General features: G+C 32.4%; 2 protein-coding genes across 2 annotated transcripts in view; both read right to left on the bottom strand.

The window, feature by feature from the left end:
* LOC108369116 (protein grainyhead-like) overlaps window positions 1–20,434 on the bottom strand; it is a 22,967-nt gene extending 2,533 nt beyond the window's left edge. The window contains exon 1 of the mRNA XM_017624115.1: window positions 20,038–20,434. Within this exon, the coding sequence (XP_017479604.1) occupies window positions 20,038–20,349 (312 nt within the window). The 5' untranslated portion in view covers window positions 20,350–20,434. The remainder of the gene's footprint in view (window positions 1–20,037) is intronic.
* LOC108369117 (uncharacterized) overlaps window positions 20,403–20,598 on the bottom strand; it is a 10,671-nt gene continuing 10,475 nt past the window's right edge. Inside the window, exons 4-5 of the mRNA XM_017624116.1 lie at window positions 20,446–20,598; window positions 20,403–20,411 (exon numbers count right to left, since the gene is read on the bottom strand). The exon at window positions 20,446–20,598 is cut by the window's right edge and continues 1 nt beyond it. Of these exons, the coding sequence (XP_017479605.1) occupies window positions 20,403–20,411; window positions 20,446–20,598 (162 nt within the window). The remainder of the gene's footprint in view (window positions 20,412–20,445) is intronic.

The raw sequence follows: 20,598 nt of genomic DNA, 5'->3' as shown, positions 1-20,598 counted from the left end.
TGAATTGTAGTGAAATCAGTTGCTCTGCTTTGCTTGCATCTCCTTCGTCATTAAATATTTCATTTTATTTACACTTACTTGACTTAATGTTCCTGCTTAATGTATGTATGTATACAAGCTTATGTAGTTACTTATATAAAACTTTTATAAATAGGTATGCAATTATTTATGGTCGTATCTACCTACTTACATCACTACTTTGAAAATACTATCGATAAAATTATATTGTCAATAACACGTACATAAGTAGCATACTTTGGCTCTCTTAGGGGTAAGTGAATGTAAATATGTAGTACGTAAATTTTGTTTATTTACTCGCTCTCCGTTACTGGCTTACCATCTTCGAGCATTCCACTATGGGCCAGCAAACGATAAAAAGAGGCCAATATTCGAAATCTTATCGGAATGGCTTAAAACTTGCTACAGGGGGTTATAGGGGTCGGTGATTACGAATCTGAAGTTAGATTTTAAAAATTCAAAATGGCGGATCCAATATGGCGGACAATATTTTGAAAAGTAATCGGATTGGCTTGAGACTTGTTACTCTGTGATTTTTGGGCTTACTCATCACGAATTTGAATTCAGATTTCAAAATTTCTAAATGGCAAATCCGATACGGCCAGCATAAAAAATACGTCGGTAGTCAGCCTACATAAAATGTAGTTTCCGAAGCCCACAAGGAGGATGATACACTATGAATTTAGACTTCACTTTTTTATTTTTTTGTTATTTTTAGCTTTTGATTTACATAATAATTTGTATACCAATTTTTTTTTATATTTTGCATTTTTTTATATTTTATATTTGTCTCATTCCACGGTGACGGGTGTGACATTTCAACTCACATTTTAAGGGTTAATTCTTAAACTGTAATACAAAATTCTTTAAAACGAGTATTTTGTAATAGGTTTCCGAGATATAAACAATGCCTGGAATAAAAATTCCAAAAACAATTTAATCCGAACGAGTTATCTGAATTTTAGTCACTGTGACAGGTGTGATGAGTACGCAAACCAAATTAACTACTCGTTACTTGCATCAGAGTTTTTCTGCTAATTATGTCTTCTGCTTATGGTTTTAAATAGTTCGTTGTATAGTTAAATAAACATTCTCAATATTTACGCCAAAGTTGCTTGCCGCTATTGGAAATTATAGATTATATGTTCCAAATTCAACTGTGACGGGTGTGACTAGACTTTGTGACGGGTGTGACAAGTTGAGCATGAATACATAAATACACAATATTAGCTAACTTTATTTCTCAAAAAATTGGATTTTACGAACACATACAAGATTCTGCTACCTAAAGACGGGATAATCCTTGATCGGACTCTTCTTCTCCATTGTATGTCTTAGTAATTGTAAAGTACCTTATTTTTAAATAGTATGAGGCTATTACCTGTCAAACCGAGGCCGTTACCTGAAAAAACCGTTTCAGATACTTTTTTTGCCCTGACAAGCGAAGTAATGATATATTTTTATCCGTGACAGCATAGCTTAAGTTTTCCCATCGTTCGAGCAACATATCTTTATGATTAGCTTTATCATCGCTGATCACAAACAGATATATGACACATTTCAGATTAGCTGATAAGTAACGGTAGCAGTCCCTGGCCGAATTTATTGAAGTTTGTCAAACTTTAAATTGTGACGGGTGTGACATGTGACGGGCGTGACCAACATAATCGGTTCTTTTTTCGAAAATAAAAGCATATAAATACTTAAAAGCAATTCGCACATATTTCCCTGTGTCATAGCGTTACTTTCGTCAGTTTTTTTACACTGTCCAAGATGTGTTTTCCTTCAAAAAATAACTATTTTGTGTATCTTGTGACGGGCGTGACATTAAAATATGCTTTGCTTCAATATATAATAAAATATTTAGTACTTGCCCGAAAAATTAGAAAATTACGCCGTTACAATGCTAACGAATTTGTCTCTCCACTGACGGTTTAAACAATGCAAAAAAGGTTATAGACTATGAAAATCAGTCTTGTAAATTTTGAAAAAAATTAACCTCTCATATGGGTTTGTAAATGGTACAACCTAAAGTAAAAAAATATCTGATTTTGAGATAAATTTCAGAATTTTGGCTTTCAGTCTTGATAGTTAGATTTATTTACTCTTACCTACTAGAAATAATACAGTCATATTCTTTAGTTTATTTTCGTTTCATTCGGTATCGATTACCGTGGAATGAGCCATTTTTACGAAATACGAATTTAGACTTCGCTTTTTTATTAATTTTTTTTTTTACTTTTCCTTTTTTATGTATTTTTATTTTTTTACCAATTGCGAGTTCAGGGTTCACTATTTTATTTCTTTTAGTATTTTCCGTTTTTTTTTTTGTTTTTTTTTACGAACAACAAATTTTAATTTTTTTTTTTGTACTTTATTTGTTTTCGTTTTTCCTTATTTATTTTTTACGTATTTTTTAATTTCACTAAATTATGGTGATTGAATGCTTCTCTCAGAAAAAAAAAATTTAATTTCAGTTTTAAAATAAAACATAAAATTAAAGTATGGATTAATGTTTTATTCTTCCTCTAAACTAAAACTAAAAATTTTGAATTACTTGTATAGGTGGTGACTAACTCATATAAAGGATCGAGCCAAAATCGCTCACGCGGCCAATGAAGAAAATTAATATAAAAAAAAGAATTTCAAAATGTGCAAAATTGAGCAAATTTATCTTAAGGTACATTTAATGCAGAAAAGATTCCATGTTTTGTTTTTGTGAAGTGAGCTGGTACACAAGAGTACTGCTAAACGACAGCGAGCACAATTCATAAAAATGAATGCTTGACTCAATAAAAGATGTCGAATTATTCAAAGCAACGGCTATTTTGTGAGATGTTTTTCTAGTTTTTTATTTTACTGCACCTTATTAAAAAGAAACAAAAGACAAAATGAAAATATTTATTATTTTCTGGAAAAAAATTTAATTTTACTATGCAGTGGACTTGTAAATTTCAAATATAACTATTTTGATCGAAATGAATTGTGACAATTGCTATAATATTTCACTAACAGTTACCTTAAATATTGTATATTTTGGCTATTAGCATGAAAAATTTAAATTCTCAAGTTGACTTTTGGCCTCTTTTGAATGCCTTCTGGCCCTCTGTGCATTCCTGGAAATGTGTTGCCTTCTCTTACATTGAGTGCTATTTCGATTTCAACAACTTTCTAGCGACTTACAACTCAATGAGAAAAGGAGAATTTTTCTAAAAAAAATAAGTATAAGATATTCAAATTCAAATGTCCAGCTAAAAGAGTTTTAGGCTTCAATCCAAATGTAACTTAAATGTTTTATATTCAACTAGATCGCCCTCACCCGCTTCGCTGAGTGCATGATATTTCCATCGAATGGAAGATTTTCGATGTTTTTCCGACATTCATAAACCATGTTCATTTTGGCTCAGTGTAGGTAAGTTTTCCTAATTGTCTGAGAATTGTGAAATTTATGTGTTTTTTTTTTTTTAATAGTTCAAGAAATGTTTTGTTCAACTCAAGGCATATTTAACAGGTAGTAGCAGTAGAGCAGCTGATTTGATTTTTTTTTTAATTATGTGGTCTCTAAAATGTCAAATCTTGCTAAATTCTTTTGACAAAATTCTCAATTGTTAAAATCTATTTGTATGTTAAACCTTTTTCCATACAAAAGAAGCGATTAAAAATCAGCTTTTGGTACATTCGTCCAACTCAGAAGCACAAACGCTGATTACTGGGCCTTGAAAAAGATGGATCGATACTTCTTCTGGAAGCAAACCAATTTACCAAGAAAGATGTTAAAAAAAAAATCAGAATACTTTCTTGACACTTTACAGTCCAGAAGCATCTACAAAATACACGATTATTTTTTTCTTATTTGCTAAAAATTTACTTCTGCATATTCACATTGAACACCGAATTTATGAAAAATGTCTAACATTTTACACATTTTATGCTCTTTAAATAAGCGTCGACCGAGTAGAGGCAGCTTTAGAGCATAAATATCTCTCCTAACTAGCGTATGTATGTATGCTTATTTCACCTGCCAATTCGCCTACTAGGCAAACAAATAAAAAAAAAATGCATAATGTGACACTAATCGTTAGGATGGATTGTCAAAAGGTCGATAGATGCTCTGCGTGCCAAAATGTGATAAAGCAGATTTGCTCATTTGCTGAACATATTCAATATGCATACAGTCGGTTTATATTGTATGTAGTATATTGTATGTACATACAAATGTACGAGTATGTAAGTATGTATTTTTAATGATATAACACTACAACACATTTCCATACATACCAGTGATGAGCAAAATTGTATCTACTAAATATTAAATACAAGGTATTTATGCTTTATTAAATAGTTAAGTACTATGTACTTAAGTATCTCGCATGTCACCAAATACATACATATGTATGTACTTTAAGTGAGCGAAATACTTTAAGTAAATGTTTAAAACATTTTGGCACTGCAACATAACGAAATGCTGCGCACTGAAGCAAACAGTTCATAGCTTCACTAAATGCCATATGCAAAAGTAATTCCGAGAAGTTCCGAAAATCTCGCCTAGAAGCCCCGAAAAGCCAAAAAAAAAACTCCCGAAAAAATTACAAAAGATCCCGAAAAGTCAAAAATAATAAAAAAAACTTCCAATGAAATCTACAAAGTTAAAAAAAAAAAAAATTCAAAAACTAAAGCACAAAGAATCCCAAAAGTAAAAAAACCTTAAAAATTCTGAGAAAATTTGAAAAATAACGAAATAAATCAAATAATATGTTTACTCGAATATTTAGGTATCTCTACTTACTACTTATTTAAGTGTATAGGTATTTCGTATCCAAACAGGTATGTACTTCAAATATAAAATACAGTGTCCATCACTGATTCAGGCAGATGCTTCTAAATGAGAATGTCAATGGTAATGATTTTTTCCCAAAATAGCTTTAAGGAGAATTTGCATACTAAACAAAAATATATCCAAGTTGGCGTATCGAATGAGTGGACAAATAATTCATGCATACATATGTATGTATGTACATACATATGTACTAATGTGCAAAAGTATGTGTAAATGACTGAATGCAAATTAATAAAATAATATTACCAAAAATATTATTACTTCTAGGAAAAATTAAAAGCATTTGTAAATATTTAGAGTTCGAAAAATTTACACACACATACATGCATTCATGCATATGTACATATGTGTGTATCTATCTAAATATTTGCCAAATTTAAAATGTTTCCCATTTTTCTTTAAAATAATAATGTATGTATGTATATATATGTTTGTATGTGTGTGGTTGCATATACATATGCCACTCGGATTTGATTTGAAAATTTGTCTATATAAATGCCGATTTTATCATTTTAATACCCTTGTTTTGATATCAAATATTTAACTAGAAATTACTGATGCCCGGTTGCGGCAATCAATTTTACTATAAATTTATCAGCCTGTTAAAATTTTAAATTACACAATTTTGTTTTGCCACATAGAAAATATGAACTGAAAGTAGGCAGGGTAAGTAGTAAGTCTGTAAGTCTTTTTCAAAGTTTTTGTCAAAAAATATATTAATAACTATTCTGCAAATTTTTGTATATACATACATATGTACATGGGCAAATGGTTATCACTTTACAAAGAAATAGTGGAAGAATGCACAGATTCTACGGAATCAGATATTTTTTTATTTAATTTTTCACATCCGCCTGGTTGCTAAGTTTCGGGCGGATTTCCTTGTAAATATCGATAAGAATATTGCCCAGTATTCAGGGATACAACGTGTAAAAGAACAAAGCTGTCTCCTAGCTGTATTTATTGGCAAGTTTCTCTGAATTCTGCTGCAAAAGACTGCGACAGCAACTGCTCTGCGAGCGTCGGGTCTTTAAATACAAAATTTAGCAATTTTCCCTTAAACTTCAACCCGACCATTTTTCTTTAGATATTTGCTGTATTCGGCGTGCACTTTACCGTCGCAATTTGCGCTCTTGTGCTTTCCATTTGAAGGTTTTCCTTTTCCTGTAAATAAATTTATTTGTTTTTGTTATTTTATGGCCTTATAACAATTATATTCAACAATTTTTATTGAGCGTGAGGCCATTTTTAATGAAAAACTTATTGTGGAAAAGCAACAAAAATTTGAAAAAATGGTAGAAGTGATAGCTATTCCTCATCAGACTTCTTTCAGTAGGATTCGAACCGTCGATCCCACTGACTCAGCGTTCATTAAAAACGGCCTCAAGCTCAATAAAAATTGTTGAATATAATTGTTATAAGGCCATAAAATAACAAAAACAAATAACTTAAGGACGAGCACACCTAAAATATATGTGGGCTTCTCTAAAGCTTCTTACAGAGGCCCCCAAAACTTCACTTTCCCGTGTTTCAATAATATACCCAAACTAAATTCTACTTAAAAAAATATGTAATACATTTATCATATCGTCGTTTAAAGTACAAAACTGCGTATGTCAGGTTGAATAAATTATTTTCTAGCGAGTAAAAACACTCATATTTCAAAATGGTTCTTTTTTTTATAAAGCAATCACATTTCTGGCTAGTACATTTTAGAACGAATGGATAAGGATTAAGCCAATAGTTTGTGTGAGCAAATCCAATTTTTGGCAGCAAATGTCAGTTACGCGGTTTTGCATGATGACGATACGCAGTTTTGTACTTTAAACGGAGATATATATATTCATATGAGAAGAGAGTTTTCATTTAGTATGTAGATGTGCGTATATTTCCACAAGTTTCACGCTCTTTTAAGTCAAGAAATACCGCACTGGCCTTTAACCACCGATTCACTGCTGATAAATACATACATACGTAATTAGTTATTCAAATGCAAAATTTGTGTTTGCACAATTTATATAGCGCGCACCAAGCTCGCGTTATCAAACAATCATCAGGCCAACTCCACCCAGCCCACACCACTCAAACCAACTACAAATATCCCACACACATAATTAAGTAGACTATCCTTTGGGTCTTATGCGGTAGCTCATGTTTTTATACGCATATCCTTTCACAATAAATAGCACATATACATATTTACATATGTATGTATGCTTAAATGTGTGTGTGTATACGTTTTGCGGGAGTTGGGCAACTGCAGTTAGCTCACAATCAGCTCAACTGAATGCAAGTAAATTGAGTTGAACTCAAAATTCCTTAGGAGCAGCAAACTTTTGAAAGTATGAACCATATACATAAGTTTATGTATGTATGTATGTAGCATTAACATATAAACAAACAGCATCCGGGGCAACAAGAATAAGTGTTGCAAGTATCGCATACAATAAAGTAGCAACAATTTTTGCTAAGTACAAATAATTGGTTTTTGTTTTGGTTCGACTGTTGTTCGGGTAGTTGTTGCAAGCAAACTTGGCAAGAACAAAAGCTGTTTACATATACATATATGTACATACATGCGCATCCCTGCAGAAAATCTGACTAGCTCAGAACTAACGTAGAACTAGACCCTTTGCCGAGAGTACTAGTTCTAGCTGAATACCCAAGCAATGCTTTCAGCTGTCGAGTTTTACACGGCGTTGTCGTTGGCGGTGGTAGTTGTCGCCCAGTGCATTACTTTGCAACTAGATTTTAGCCGGTTCCGTTTTGAATTGTTTTTGTTTTTAGGAAAACGTTTTTAAGATTCGATTTTCGGATATTTTGTCGTTTTTTTCTTTTCTGTTTTCCATTTTTGTTACATATTTTATTAAAAAAAATTAAAAATTTGTAAGCTGCACGCAACTATTTAAATCTATTAAATTTGAAAACTCACAACTGCCTCCACCGCGATTTGAACTCGCGACCAACGATGCTTGAATCGGAGGTCTTCTCGCTGAGCTACTTTCGTATTGTACGAGTAGTAGTCCGGTCAATTTAGACATTCGAGGTTACAAATATACTTTTTTCCTAAGAGCCACCGTTTCCGAGATATAACGATTCAAAAAGTTGGAAGAGTTGTAATCGGCATAATAAGTATAAGTACAACAAAGGTGGCGGGAAACGTGTGCATACTATGACGATTACAACTCTTCCAACTTTTTGAGTCGTTATATCTCGGAAACGGTGGCTCTTAGGAAAAAAGTATTTAGCCAATTTTTTATAGATAATTATCTGATATACAATTTTTGTCTAAACTAATTTTATGATAAACTTACCGTTTTGCTGAAAACCCGATTTTGTGTCCTTTGACCCCGAGTAACTTTTTTTCCAGGTATCGGATCGATGAGGACTTTCTAGATTTTATTTATGATGGTGTTTTGAACAATCCTACCAATTTTCAGCTGGGTGGGAATTTTTGCAACTTCACTCCTATTTTTGGTCTAATTCGACCGGGCTATATAGTGAGCATTTGCACTAGTTCAGAGATAGTTCTGATATATGTAGTTCGGAACTAGCGCTTTGTCAGACTGTCTCTAAATTTTACTGCAGGGTGCATACATGCATATGTATGTATGTATGTATGTGCGAGTACTGTAAGTGCAAGTAGCGCATTTTTGACAGAAGGTTGGAACTTTTTGCTGATTTATGTACTCCTCAAGCTGTTGTAAACTATTTATTTTATATTTTAGCACACATCCTTGTGTAAACATGCATATGTATACGTATGTGTGAAAATCTTCTGCCAGCGGAAGCTGTAGCGAACGGAATATGTGTCTTGTTGTTGGATTTGGGTGTGCTTCCAAGTTCTTCTTCTTTGAAGCATACAAATTCATTTCAAAAAAAAAAAAACTTCTCTGTCAGGCAATAGCGAATCTTCAAGTGCATTTTTGATAGCAAGAAGCTTTTTCGAAAAATCTATAAATGCTCGTACAAGCATACATACATACATATATACATATACTAATAGTACATATACATATATAAATATATATATATATATATATATATATATATCATTAATATAAAGAGCTGAACAATCGCAATAGAATCGTGGCTCTAATTTTTCAAAACATTAGGCCCTCACATATGTGCGTAAATATGTATACATGCAAGTTTCTACCCCCTGGCGTCTAAGTATATACATTAGGGCGGAGTAATTTAATTTCGAAAAAAATGTATGGCATGTTCGAATTCAACGTTCGATTCTAATGGCGAACTAACTATATAAGCAAATCCCACGAGTTTTTTTTTTTGTCACTCCCCTTCTCTCGGCAAAAAAAAAAACAGCTAAAATATATGAAGCATTTGAAAAATATTAGCTTTAAAATGTTTATTTAGGCGAACAAGTACCAAAATTACACATCTTTTCGTTGTCACTAGAAAAAATCATAACTGTTTTTTTTATACCTTTGGTAAGTTTTCAAATAGAATGTTCATGTTTGAGGCAATGGACGTTGGCATCAAATACAACATATGTATCTGTGAAGTTTCAAAAGCGCACCACGAAATTAAAAAAGTGGCAGCATACAGTATAGCTGTCGCAGCTGTTTTGTAATTTTTGAAATTTTAAGATTTTTATGATTTTAATAATTTTAGTTATTTACTTCAAAATGTTAAAATTAAACGATGAAAAGTTTCTTCTTTCCAAAACGAACGAATCTAGTGTAATAAGGCTAGTGTCGCACCAAATGAAAAAAATTGGTATGGTGCTACGGGGCGTATACGTTACATACGCAACTATCTTTTTCGAGTTTTCATTTAAACACAATTTCGCGAAGATAATGCATTTTCTAAGATAGGTGAACCACCATTTTCGACCAAAAACACGTCGTTGTCGAAAAATGCAACCACTCGTGGGATTTGCTCATATACCGAAAATGACGTTTGACCCTCGCAGTTTTTAAACGAAAAATCAGTGTATTATAATTTTTTCTGAACGAAATTAATTTCTCATTTACAAAATTTTGTGTTTTCTTCGTATTTAAGAAACTACTTCACAAATCGGAGGAAATAGAAATTATGTACAAAAGTTTTTGCTACAATGAAAAATAAATTTCGACCAAAAAAATTATAATACACTAATTTTTCTTTTAAAAATGGGGAGGGTCAAACGTATTTTTTTTGTATATAGTTTATTCATCATTTTTGCTTAGAACTAATCGTAGAATCTGAATTTGCCATACACGTTTTTCAAAACTAAACTACTGCACCCTAATGTACATGCATTCATATGTACATATGTATTTATATACAAGGCGTTTTCTTCCCTGTTACCCAGTATTGTTAATACTCTTTTACATCGTTTGTAACACACACAAATACAGACATTCACCACACATTTCTAAATGGCACACAGCAAATAGGTTATTACAGCGAAAATTGTATTTTGTTTTGTGACAAAGCACGATTTACCTAAAAACATAAATTTGTAACTTTTTGGAACTTAGAACTTTCGTAGAAAAACATATTCTCACGTACATATGCATGTAAGTTTATATGACTACATATGTATAGTCATACCTCCATACATACATATATTTGTAAATACATACTATGCATGCAACAAAAAACTAAAAAACAAAAAAAAAATAATAAAGTGAAAAGACTAACTTGCGGCTGTGGCTTCTTTGTAAAATCATAAACCATTAGTTTTCTTGAGAAAATATGCCAGATAACGAGAACGCAAGTTTACTTCAAATTCTTTAAACAATCGGCATACTAGGATATATATTTCAGATATTTGGGTGTCAAAGAGCTCAGTGTTCGTCTCTCAACACATCGCTGCCAAATTCCTTATTCATAATTCTTGCAAAGGCGGAGCAGATGCACAAAAAGTATTCCAACGCCTCATCCTCGCAAAGTGACGCTTAGTTAGTTCTTTGAAGTTTAGCAACCAGATTTCCCACGCTATTGATTGCCACACCACACCACTGACGCATAGCTGTTTATGGGTCTGATCATAGTGGTATAAACATACCAAAAAGCATTGTTTAAGTAATTGAAAAAATCTCAACAATTATAACACGAAGAATCCCGAAAAATTGTAAGTCCAAAAATCTTGCACACCCAAGTACATATGTAGTATGTATGAAAGTAATGTTTCTAGAAGCAATTTAGCCTACCCCTGGTTTTTGATAGATACTTTAAAAGTCTAGTATTTGGTTACACTGTCTACAAAAAGACGTAACAATCAAATCGTAACTTTGATTTTTATCAATGTACTATGGGCCAGGAAGCGATCAAAACTGGTCAAAATTCAAAATCTTAACGGATTGGCTTGTAATTTGTCACTCGGAGTTTCTGGGGTCGCTGATTACGAAACTATTATTAAATTTAAAAAATGCATAATGGCGTAACCAATTGGCGTGCGATCTAGATATTATTATGATTGTGAAACCAAACTAAGAATTAAAATATTCAAATTGGTGGAGCCAATGAACACTTTTTTTAATTTGTTGAATTTATTTTAAACTGATCACTCACTACTATTAGGATTCCTTAGCTTATTGTATCTAATATTTTAATGGGTAAGATTAAGAATTCTCTAAGCACAGTAAAATTTGCAATTTCTCACTTTTGACTATTTTTTATCTTTAAGGTTGCACTACTTAATATAAAACTTCTTCATAAATAAAATGATTTGCATCAAATTCAATACTTGACTTTTGACCACTTTTGACTAAACTATGGCCCTGTGTGCAAGCCTGAAAAAATAAAAAGCAAACATTGTCGACTATTTTCTGCTCAGGCAAATATTAGGCAAATTATGGGTATCTCTAAATAGCTCAAAATAATAAAAGTCAAAAGTTAATTAAAATTCCTTGCTTTTTATTATCAAATGCAAAACTGATACGGTCGCTGAATAAACCTATTCATTTTACTTCAAAATATACCCCACTCATTCAGTCTGCGTATTCCACCAACGCCCAAATACACATGTAAACACAGTGACTCAAACAAATGAACACGTGTTAATTTTTTTAAATATTCTTAAGGTTTTTCCAGCTAATTTTTTTTTGTTATGTTTCTATAAAAATACTGTCCAAGCTTTAACCAAAACTATATATATCACCAATTCACATTTTATACAAAATTTATGAAAATTCAGCAAATTTTCATCAAAATGTCAAATTTTCAACTGAATCTTTAGAACATTTTTGGGTATGGAATTTTATAGCGCATACAATTCTAGTCTAATTAAGTGCAAACTTTAAATGGCTAAAAATCCCGTTGATTTTTGAGAATTTATTTTATTTTTTTTTGGTGACTTTGGTGGCACTTTTCTCCATATAAGCATGAATTTTGATATTAAATGCGGGAGACCGTTAGCAACAAAATTTCAAAAAATCAACGCCAGTTTTTGTAAAGTGCACTCGTTATATAAAGAAAAACGCAAACACAGTCTCCAAAAAAGAATTCTAAACAGAAAGAAAGAAATTACACTTCATTGCACTAAAATTATATGGGCTATAAAACTGCATACGCAAAAAATTCTAAAGATTCAGATTAAAAAGTTGAAATTTTAAGGCAAATTTATTGAATTTTCCTACATTTTTTTATAAAATTTGAAACTGTGATTTATATGTTTTTGGTTAAAGCTTGGACGGTATTTTTATAGAAAAATAACAAAAAAAAAATTAAAAAAAAATTTATTTAAATATAAGAAAATAATAATAATAAATGCGTGGTATTTGTTTGAGCCACTGTATTCTCTCCTCTTAAATTTTCAAAAAAAAAAAACACCACCTTCACTTTATATGTATTAATGCAATAATTTAATTGCTTTTAAATAAACGCTCTGATTGATGATTTGGTAATAAAGTACGAGGAGTGAGAGGGAGAACGCGCAAAAAAAAAAACCAAGTCGAGCACGTATACGCCCTGTAGTACGTATTTTGTGCACGTTTATGTATGTATGTATGTATGTAGTTAACTCGCATAACCGTTGGCATGTTGGCTTCAAGGATTTCACTGCTGTTTCCATTCTCAAGGCAACCAAGCTTTAGTAATGGAAATATTTTCCACTTCCACCTAACACAAAAAAGAGAACATTCGATTTTTTCATATAATTCGTTTCTCATTTTATGCTATTCTAACTTGGAAGGTCGTCAGAAGGCCTTTTCTATGTCAAAGCCAATAAATGCGTGTCAAGTGTGGAAAAATACTGTGAAATTGTGCGATTGGAGTTTCTAAATTTAAATGCAATAAATTAATGAGAATTGATGTATGCTAGAGATGTATGTATGGAATATGAAATTTTTGTCCTTTATTGTATGATTAATTATTAGAAATCGTTCAATTGGTTTTATCCATTAGCCAATTTTTCGAACACTTATTTTATGGTGTGACTAAGTAATTCTACTGTGACAAACATTTACTTGGCAAGTTCGCTTTAAATTTCAACATTAAATTCACCCACTAATACTACTATAGATATTAAATACTTATCGCTTTATAATTTGGTGATTTAGTATCTAAGCGAATCTTGCATGAAGCTATAAATATGCTAAGCGAACGAAGAAATGCTAATCGATATTTTACGCTCATAAATTATGCATAACGAATATTTGATGTTGAGAAGTACGCACTGCCTCTCGAATAGATTTTCTTTGCATATGCATATGTAACAGGAAGATTCTTGTAATTTGTAAAACGTATATAAGACGATGATGATGAGCATTAAAGTTGCACAAAATAGTGCATGGAAATTTTATTTCACCAAAAATTGATAAAAGGATTGAGGATTATTAGTGTAATTAGCAGTCACGTGACTTGGGTGTGATTGGGAAACATTAAAAATGCTCGAATTCGAAGTATTATCGATATATTTATCGATAGCACTATCAACACATCGATATAACCATCAACAAATTTATCAATTTATCGATAGAGTTAGCTGTCGATAACGTTTTCATATCATTACTGATCTACATATAGCGATATAGATAATGGACCATATAAATACAAACTAAGCAATTACTTTTTCTTAAAATTTCACACTTTTTTTTTCAATTTGTCCAAATAAATTTTAGTAAAAGGTCTGAAAGACTATCACACGATAGAGTGATCGCTCTTAGATCGGTCATTTGCCGAGGATTCTCTTCCAGACTCCCAGCCTAATCATATTGAGACTAAAAATTTAATTCAAAAGAAAATTCTGGCTAAGATAGTTGCGAGTCGTTTGTAAGACAACTGAAAGACAGTAGGCAAGAAAGTTTGAATGACTTTGCTTATTCTGGTATGAAAGTCTTACAGAAAAAGCTCCGTGACAAAGTTTCATGGGGAAAAGCTCTTTTGACCAGAAACACCTGAGCGTGTTCCAAATGGAGATAAACTTATTTATGTACATAAGTACTATCTCGCACCTAGATCTAAAGTAAGCTAACTCGAAATTCATAGAGGGAAATTTAACAACTTGCGGATCGTACAGATTCAATGCAATTAATACAAAAAACAGGTAAAACAGTAGTTTTTTAGTTAATATATATAATCATGAAGAAAAAATATTTTCATTAATTGGATGTAAGTGCTATGAATCGATTTATGAAAAAAAAAATCGCCCAAACATTTTTTGAGTTCATCGCACTTTAGATGTAGGTTTGCGATATGTGTGTATATCATTTTGCTCGCGCTGCAAAAGACCGGTGCGCCATTCGAGAGATCCCGGCTTCGAATAATCGGGCAGCGGATTTTGTATCCTTTTCAATTCAATACATTTTCTTTTAAAAATTTAATAAATATATATATATATTTTAAATTTCATTTAAGCTTCTTTACCAGTTTTTTAGAAAAGTATTTTTTTGAGTTCATGTAATTTTTATAAATTATTTTATTTTGTTTCCTTTTTTAATCTAGTTTATTTCTTTCTTTTTTACCTTAACTCGCTTTTTATATTCAGTTTTTACTTTTTAAAATCAAAAAAAATATTTGAATTAAGTTTTTTCATTTTTAATTTTGTTCTATTTTAATTTTTCAAACTTATTGTTGTAAACGGAAAATGTTTTTTAATTGCAATTAATTTTTAGAACTTTATTGTTTTATTCACATAGTTTTTTTCTTCTTTAAATTTAATTAGCTTTCACTTTTTCGTTTTGATTTTTAAAAAAGAAAAAAAAATTAAATATTTTTATATACTAAATTAAAAAAAAAAATCCTAAAAGACCAAGAGCATAGCTAAGACCTTCTCATTGGCAGACCTTTCGAAAAACCAACGAAAGCTTTTAAAGATAACTAGTTGCCATAATTAACAATTTTTTTACATTAGACTAATGTCTTTGGAAAAGCTGTGTTGAGGTGGGAGACAGTCGCCGAATTGTCCTGAGAGAGGCAAACCGCCGAAATAACATACTACGGGCATGAGTGGAGGAAAAAGTGGTGTCCATCCCAAGTTATCCAGACAAGTTATCACGCTACAAACCAAATGACTCTAGTTTCTGTTTTCTTCTGCTTAAAACTAACGGATTACATACTCGATGATTACATTAAAGATATAAAAGAAAGGGTTTGATGAGAGACATCGAGCGAGGGTTCTGCTTTTCAATTGCTTGGCGAGTCCAATGTTGCACCTATTGGCAAAAGTTATTCTTCGTTTGATCTCCATGTGGACATTATTGTTGCAGTCCTTCACTAATTCAAAGTTACTATAACTGTCAAAACCGACGCGTGTCCCAATACGCGAAAACTTTTTATATGTTGCCAGGATGTAGGTACTTTATGCTGACAAATAGGGACGGTATTAAGCCGACGACGTTTAATTGATTGCGCAGGCATTGAATAACAGATATGTCATGGACTGAAGCGAAATGCTTTTATCTGTGCACATTAATATATCCAGGGCCCAATTGCACCAATGACTTATCATTTATCACTTTACAACTTTTGGATAAGCCTTTTTATTGAAAAGTAAAGTTGATAAGTGTTGCACCTTATACTTATCATAAAAAACTTATCAATTAAAAAAAAAAATGAATAACTGACATGTTTTTTGGATAAGTCGATTTGATAACGATTGCACAGCCAATTTATTTTGCTTTTCAAATAGAGAACTTTTCCAATAATGTGCTTAGCTAAAATGATTACCGTTTCTCAATGGAAAACGAAAGCTTAGCAAACCCATGTGCGATTTGATAAACATTTTCAATTTATCTTTTTTTCTTACTATGTCGCGCGCACAAAGCACAGCCAATATATTAGCTGTCTTAAAAATTATTAAGGAAAAAAGTAAGTCCGTATTGACTATGTATGTTTACATAAATAACTAAATTTTTCTAAATTAAGGATTATTTATTTGGATCTTTCCAAAATAACTCAGTAATAAAAACGCAAAAACCACATTGCATTAATTAAATGATTTCCGTACCGGTTAACAAATCATAGTTCCATCAATGTTCCCTGCGTCTTAAGGAAATTCACCAATGTTGAAAAATTTTGTGGCAATATTTTTCGTAAATTCCCGCCAACAAATAGTTTCATCCATCAATTTGTTTATCAGGGCATTTGCCACTCGATGGATTATTGTACATACCGCTAATTTGTGAACCCCATGCATTTGACCAATTCCATGATGACCTAATTAGTGCAGAGTCAATAATAATTGCTGTAGCGGACTTAAGCCATTATTACACCCATGTTATATTGTAGGTCCGCTCCAATTTTTAATAAAATTTCTTCAATTTGGCTACGAGATAGCCGAAATTTTCTACTACATCAAAATCTATACTGTAGCTGATTTTTTCTTTTATGACACGCCTTTTATTATTTGCAGATTTTCCTCCTCTAATAAATTTAATAGTTCGAATCGGAGCATTTTTTGTGTCAATATTTTATCGAATCACGTGTTAGAGCTTAAGTTTTAGATTGTTAAGGTATAGTTGTATTATCCTTTTACAATAAATAAATAAATAAATTCATTCAGACTGAATAGATGTAACTTATCACTTGTATGATAGGTAAAATTACTTTTAGCAAAATAATGCTAAAGTTAGCAAAATGAAAGATGATAAGTGATATATACAAATTTTTGGTGCAACGAAATGCTAATAAATTTTGATAATTTGCATAACTTATCACTTATCCGCTAAAGCCTTTTCGCTAAGCATTTCAAATTTTGGTGCAACGCTTATCTATGATTTTGAGTGATATTTTACTTATCAACACTCATTTGAGTGCTTTTCCTTATCATGTTGGTAAAACACAAAACTTTGCGCAAGTTCGATAATCTGCTAAAATGCTAATGATAATTCGTTGGTGCAATAGGGCCCAGGTAGTACACTTTGTATAAGTATGTAAGTATTTACGTGATGTTGTTCATATACATACATACAAATATAAATAGCAACAAAGTGTATCATTAAATACCTATACATAAATAGTAGTTACTCTTCAGCAACACAAACAGATTCCACCAATTATGTACACATGTATGTGGGCCCCTAAGCCAATTAAGTGCAAATAAACGTGAATGACTTTTTCTGGAAACGTACAAATAAATTAATTGCTCATTTGTGTGTAAGCTTGGAATCCTAAAAGGCAAAAAACGAAATCTAATCTTAATACCTCAAATCGTTGGGGGTCTGATCAAATAATCGTCTGTAGGGTATTGTGTGTAATTGCAGTTAAACTGAGTTTATGTTTGCTTCGAATGTGTGGAATTTTTTTACAACATCTATTAAAACAAATCGTTATCCTATAATATACATACATACATATGTATATATGTATATGTAGAAGAGTACTTTCCCCTAAGTAACGATTAAACGATTTAAGAAGTTCTACGCCTGCGGCTCTAAACTGGAGTACAGGTTTGGTGACTTATATTTTCATAACCTAAGCACCAGAAATTTTTGAACCGAGCTTTAACTACCTGGGATACGTATTAAATATCGTGAGTAAACTGCGTGATATAAAAGCTAAAATGTTTTTCCCGATTTGAAACAGATTCGATAATACGGTATGATATATTGAAGTAATTGGACCAAGATTGGTGGAAATCGATAAAGCGGTTCCTAACTGCACCGAGCTTGGCACAAATTAATAAACCGAGAAATACATATGTAGGCATAAGTGGGCAGAGCCATGCCCATAAATTTCACAACTGTCTTATTTTATGCCAAAATTCTAATTCACATTCCACCTTTCAACAATTTGGATCCAGTATTCGTAGAAATATCGTAGTATTTGCATTTTTCGAAAATACCATTATATGGGAGGTGGGTGTGGTGTTCATCTGATTTTGCTCGTTTTCAATGCCAACCTAAGTACCATGGATGAAAGGCAAAGTAAATATCTTATGGAAAGGTTTTACTACAAGTGCAGCTACGACCAAAAGCCAGAGAAGCTTTTCAAAGTTTTCTACACATTTTACAAAGAAAAAGCTCTCTCCAATCGTCACTGGTATAGAGTTTTGTTTCCAATTGGTATCGTTACGTCATTAAAAAAATTTATATGTAGGTACTATTTTTATTTGTATGGAATGTAAAAGACATTGTAGAATTAATGCCATCTATCGGGCTACGAACCTCTTTTAACTCAAAATTGACAGATTCTAGAATATACAGCTAGTATGTTCATAGATAGGGATGGCAAAAAAAAAATAAAATAATCGATTAACTAATCATAATTGCAATTAATTGCAAACATTGAAAAATAATCGATTAATCGAATTTTAAAAGGCACTTTTTTACATTGGGTATGCACAAAATCACTTTTCCATAAAAAATTCGAATTATCTTGTTAATTAGCATTAAATACATTAAAACGAGTATTTTTAGCGGCTATTGTACTTATTATTTAACCAAATTTGCAAAAACAAAAGCTTTGAATAATCAATTTCTCGGTGGCTGTAGCACCAGCTTTTGAAAAAAGGCGCTCAGCAGGCACCGATGCACCAACTAGATGACAGTAAGGGTATTCATCTAAACGCGTAAATGCCTCGTAATTGTGTAAACCTCGAAATAAACCGGATTTTCATACAAAATTAAGTAGATTTACGTGGTTACGAGGTATTTAAGCGTTTAGATGAATACCCTTAGTATTTTTTCGAAAGTCCGTAAAGTTTTGAGTAAACAGTTTTCATTTCCATCCAAGCGTCGATGATATTCCGCTTTAGTTATAGGGCTTGACAATTTAAATAAAAACCTTGTGGGTGACCCAAATCATCATCTTTTGGCCTTCGTTTGAATACAAGAGATTTGTGAGGGGCCCAAAGATCGAACTTATTTTCTACTGATTCTAGTGATACAAGATCATCTGCGCACGTTATTTTATTTCGCCAATGCTAACGGATCATTTAAAAGCACTTTTTTGAATCTCGGGTCGAGTGAAGTTAATGCAACTAGCAAAAATAGTATGTTCGATGGAAGGGTTTTAGACAACTAGAGAATTCATATTTCTTGAATATATTTTTACAATTATTTTACAAGTAATCGATTAATAATCGATTAATGAAACACAAAATTACAATACAATTAAATCGTAAATTGAACAAAAATAATCGATCTATTTAATCAAATGATGAATCCCTGCATCCCTATTCATAGATACCTTAATATATGTATGTATGCAGAAAGGCCCTAACTCATTTCAACTATGCAACAGAACAAAGTTACACTGCAAACTAAATTTGATTATTAAAAGTAATCTACCGGCATGAGCGCAGCCAGAATGAAATTTAGGGGAGGAGGAGAGGGGCGGGGAACGAAACTATTAAGTTAGCATTTCTGGGGTACTATTTATTATACATATAGAGAAAAATTGGAAGTTAGGGGGCTCGAAAAAAATTGGAATATGTGTTAACCGGACATTGAACAAACGGCCCTTAAGGTTAATATTAATTCACTTCCCGAGAAAAAACTGTTATTTCTGATCTCTGATATAAATAATTTTAAGCGATTTTTCGTAAAATGTCAAATTTACGATAATGTCACTCATCGGAATGCCAATAGCCCCTTGTACCGTCGCCTTATAGATTTTGGATCTAAGTGAAAATATTTGTTATACGGTTTCTTCGGGATTTGTCTCGATTAGATCCAACCAAAAATGATTGCTCAATAAACCCTTCTATGTATGTATATACAAACATAGTAAGTAAGTACACAACATAACACATAAATGATACAAGTAAATTCATTGCCGTCCCGACTTACCTGCGGTGTGCGTGTTTCATCGCCGGGCCCACCAACACCACCTCCCCCGCCTCCAACGCCCGCAGCCACCGTAGCGGAGTAATTACATTGGCAGCCCTCCTCACAGCACAAACGCACCAATTCGTGTTCGCCGCACGTGCACGGCTCCTCGTCCTCCTCATCGTAGGCGCAATCCTCACGTATCAAAATAATATAATCCGCCTCGAAGAATTCGTTGCGTGTCTCATCGAAGACGACACGATTTTTACGCGCCGGCGGCGGACGATTCGGTTTTTTGAGCAGACCGCGCAACTGACCGTTCACTTCACGCATTTTGACGGCTGTAACGGCGCTTGTGTCGTTGATGGCAGCAGCGGCGACTGTATTTACAATATCTAGACTTTGGTTGTGGCTTTGATTGGGGTTTACGATTTTTTGGTTTCGATTGGTCACTTGCGTGCGCACGTTTGTTGCACTTCGAGATACTTTGGTGTTGATGTCGCTGCTGGTGACACAATTTATTGGGCGTGCGGGCACGTCTGATGCGCACGATACACTTTGATTTAAATGAGCGTAATTGCT

The sequence above is a fragment of the Rhagoletis zephyria genome, unplaced genomic scaffold (assembly GCF_001687245.7).
Source record: "Rhagoletis zephyria isolate East Lansing unplaced genomic scaffold, Rhagoletis_zephyria_1.1 Rzeph_scaffold_03500, whole genome shotgun sequence".
In the NCBI taxonomy this organism is placed as follows: Eukaryota; Metazoa; Arthropoda; class Insecta; order Diptera; family Tephritidae; genus Rhagoletis; species Rhagoletis zephyria.
Note: the sequence above shows the minus strand (reverse complement) of the source record. Positions and strands in the feature narration are given on the sequence as shown.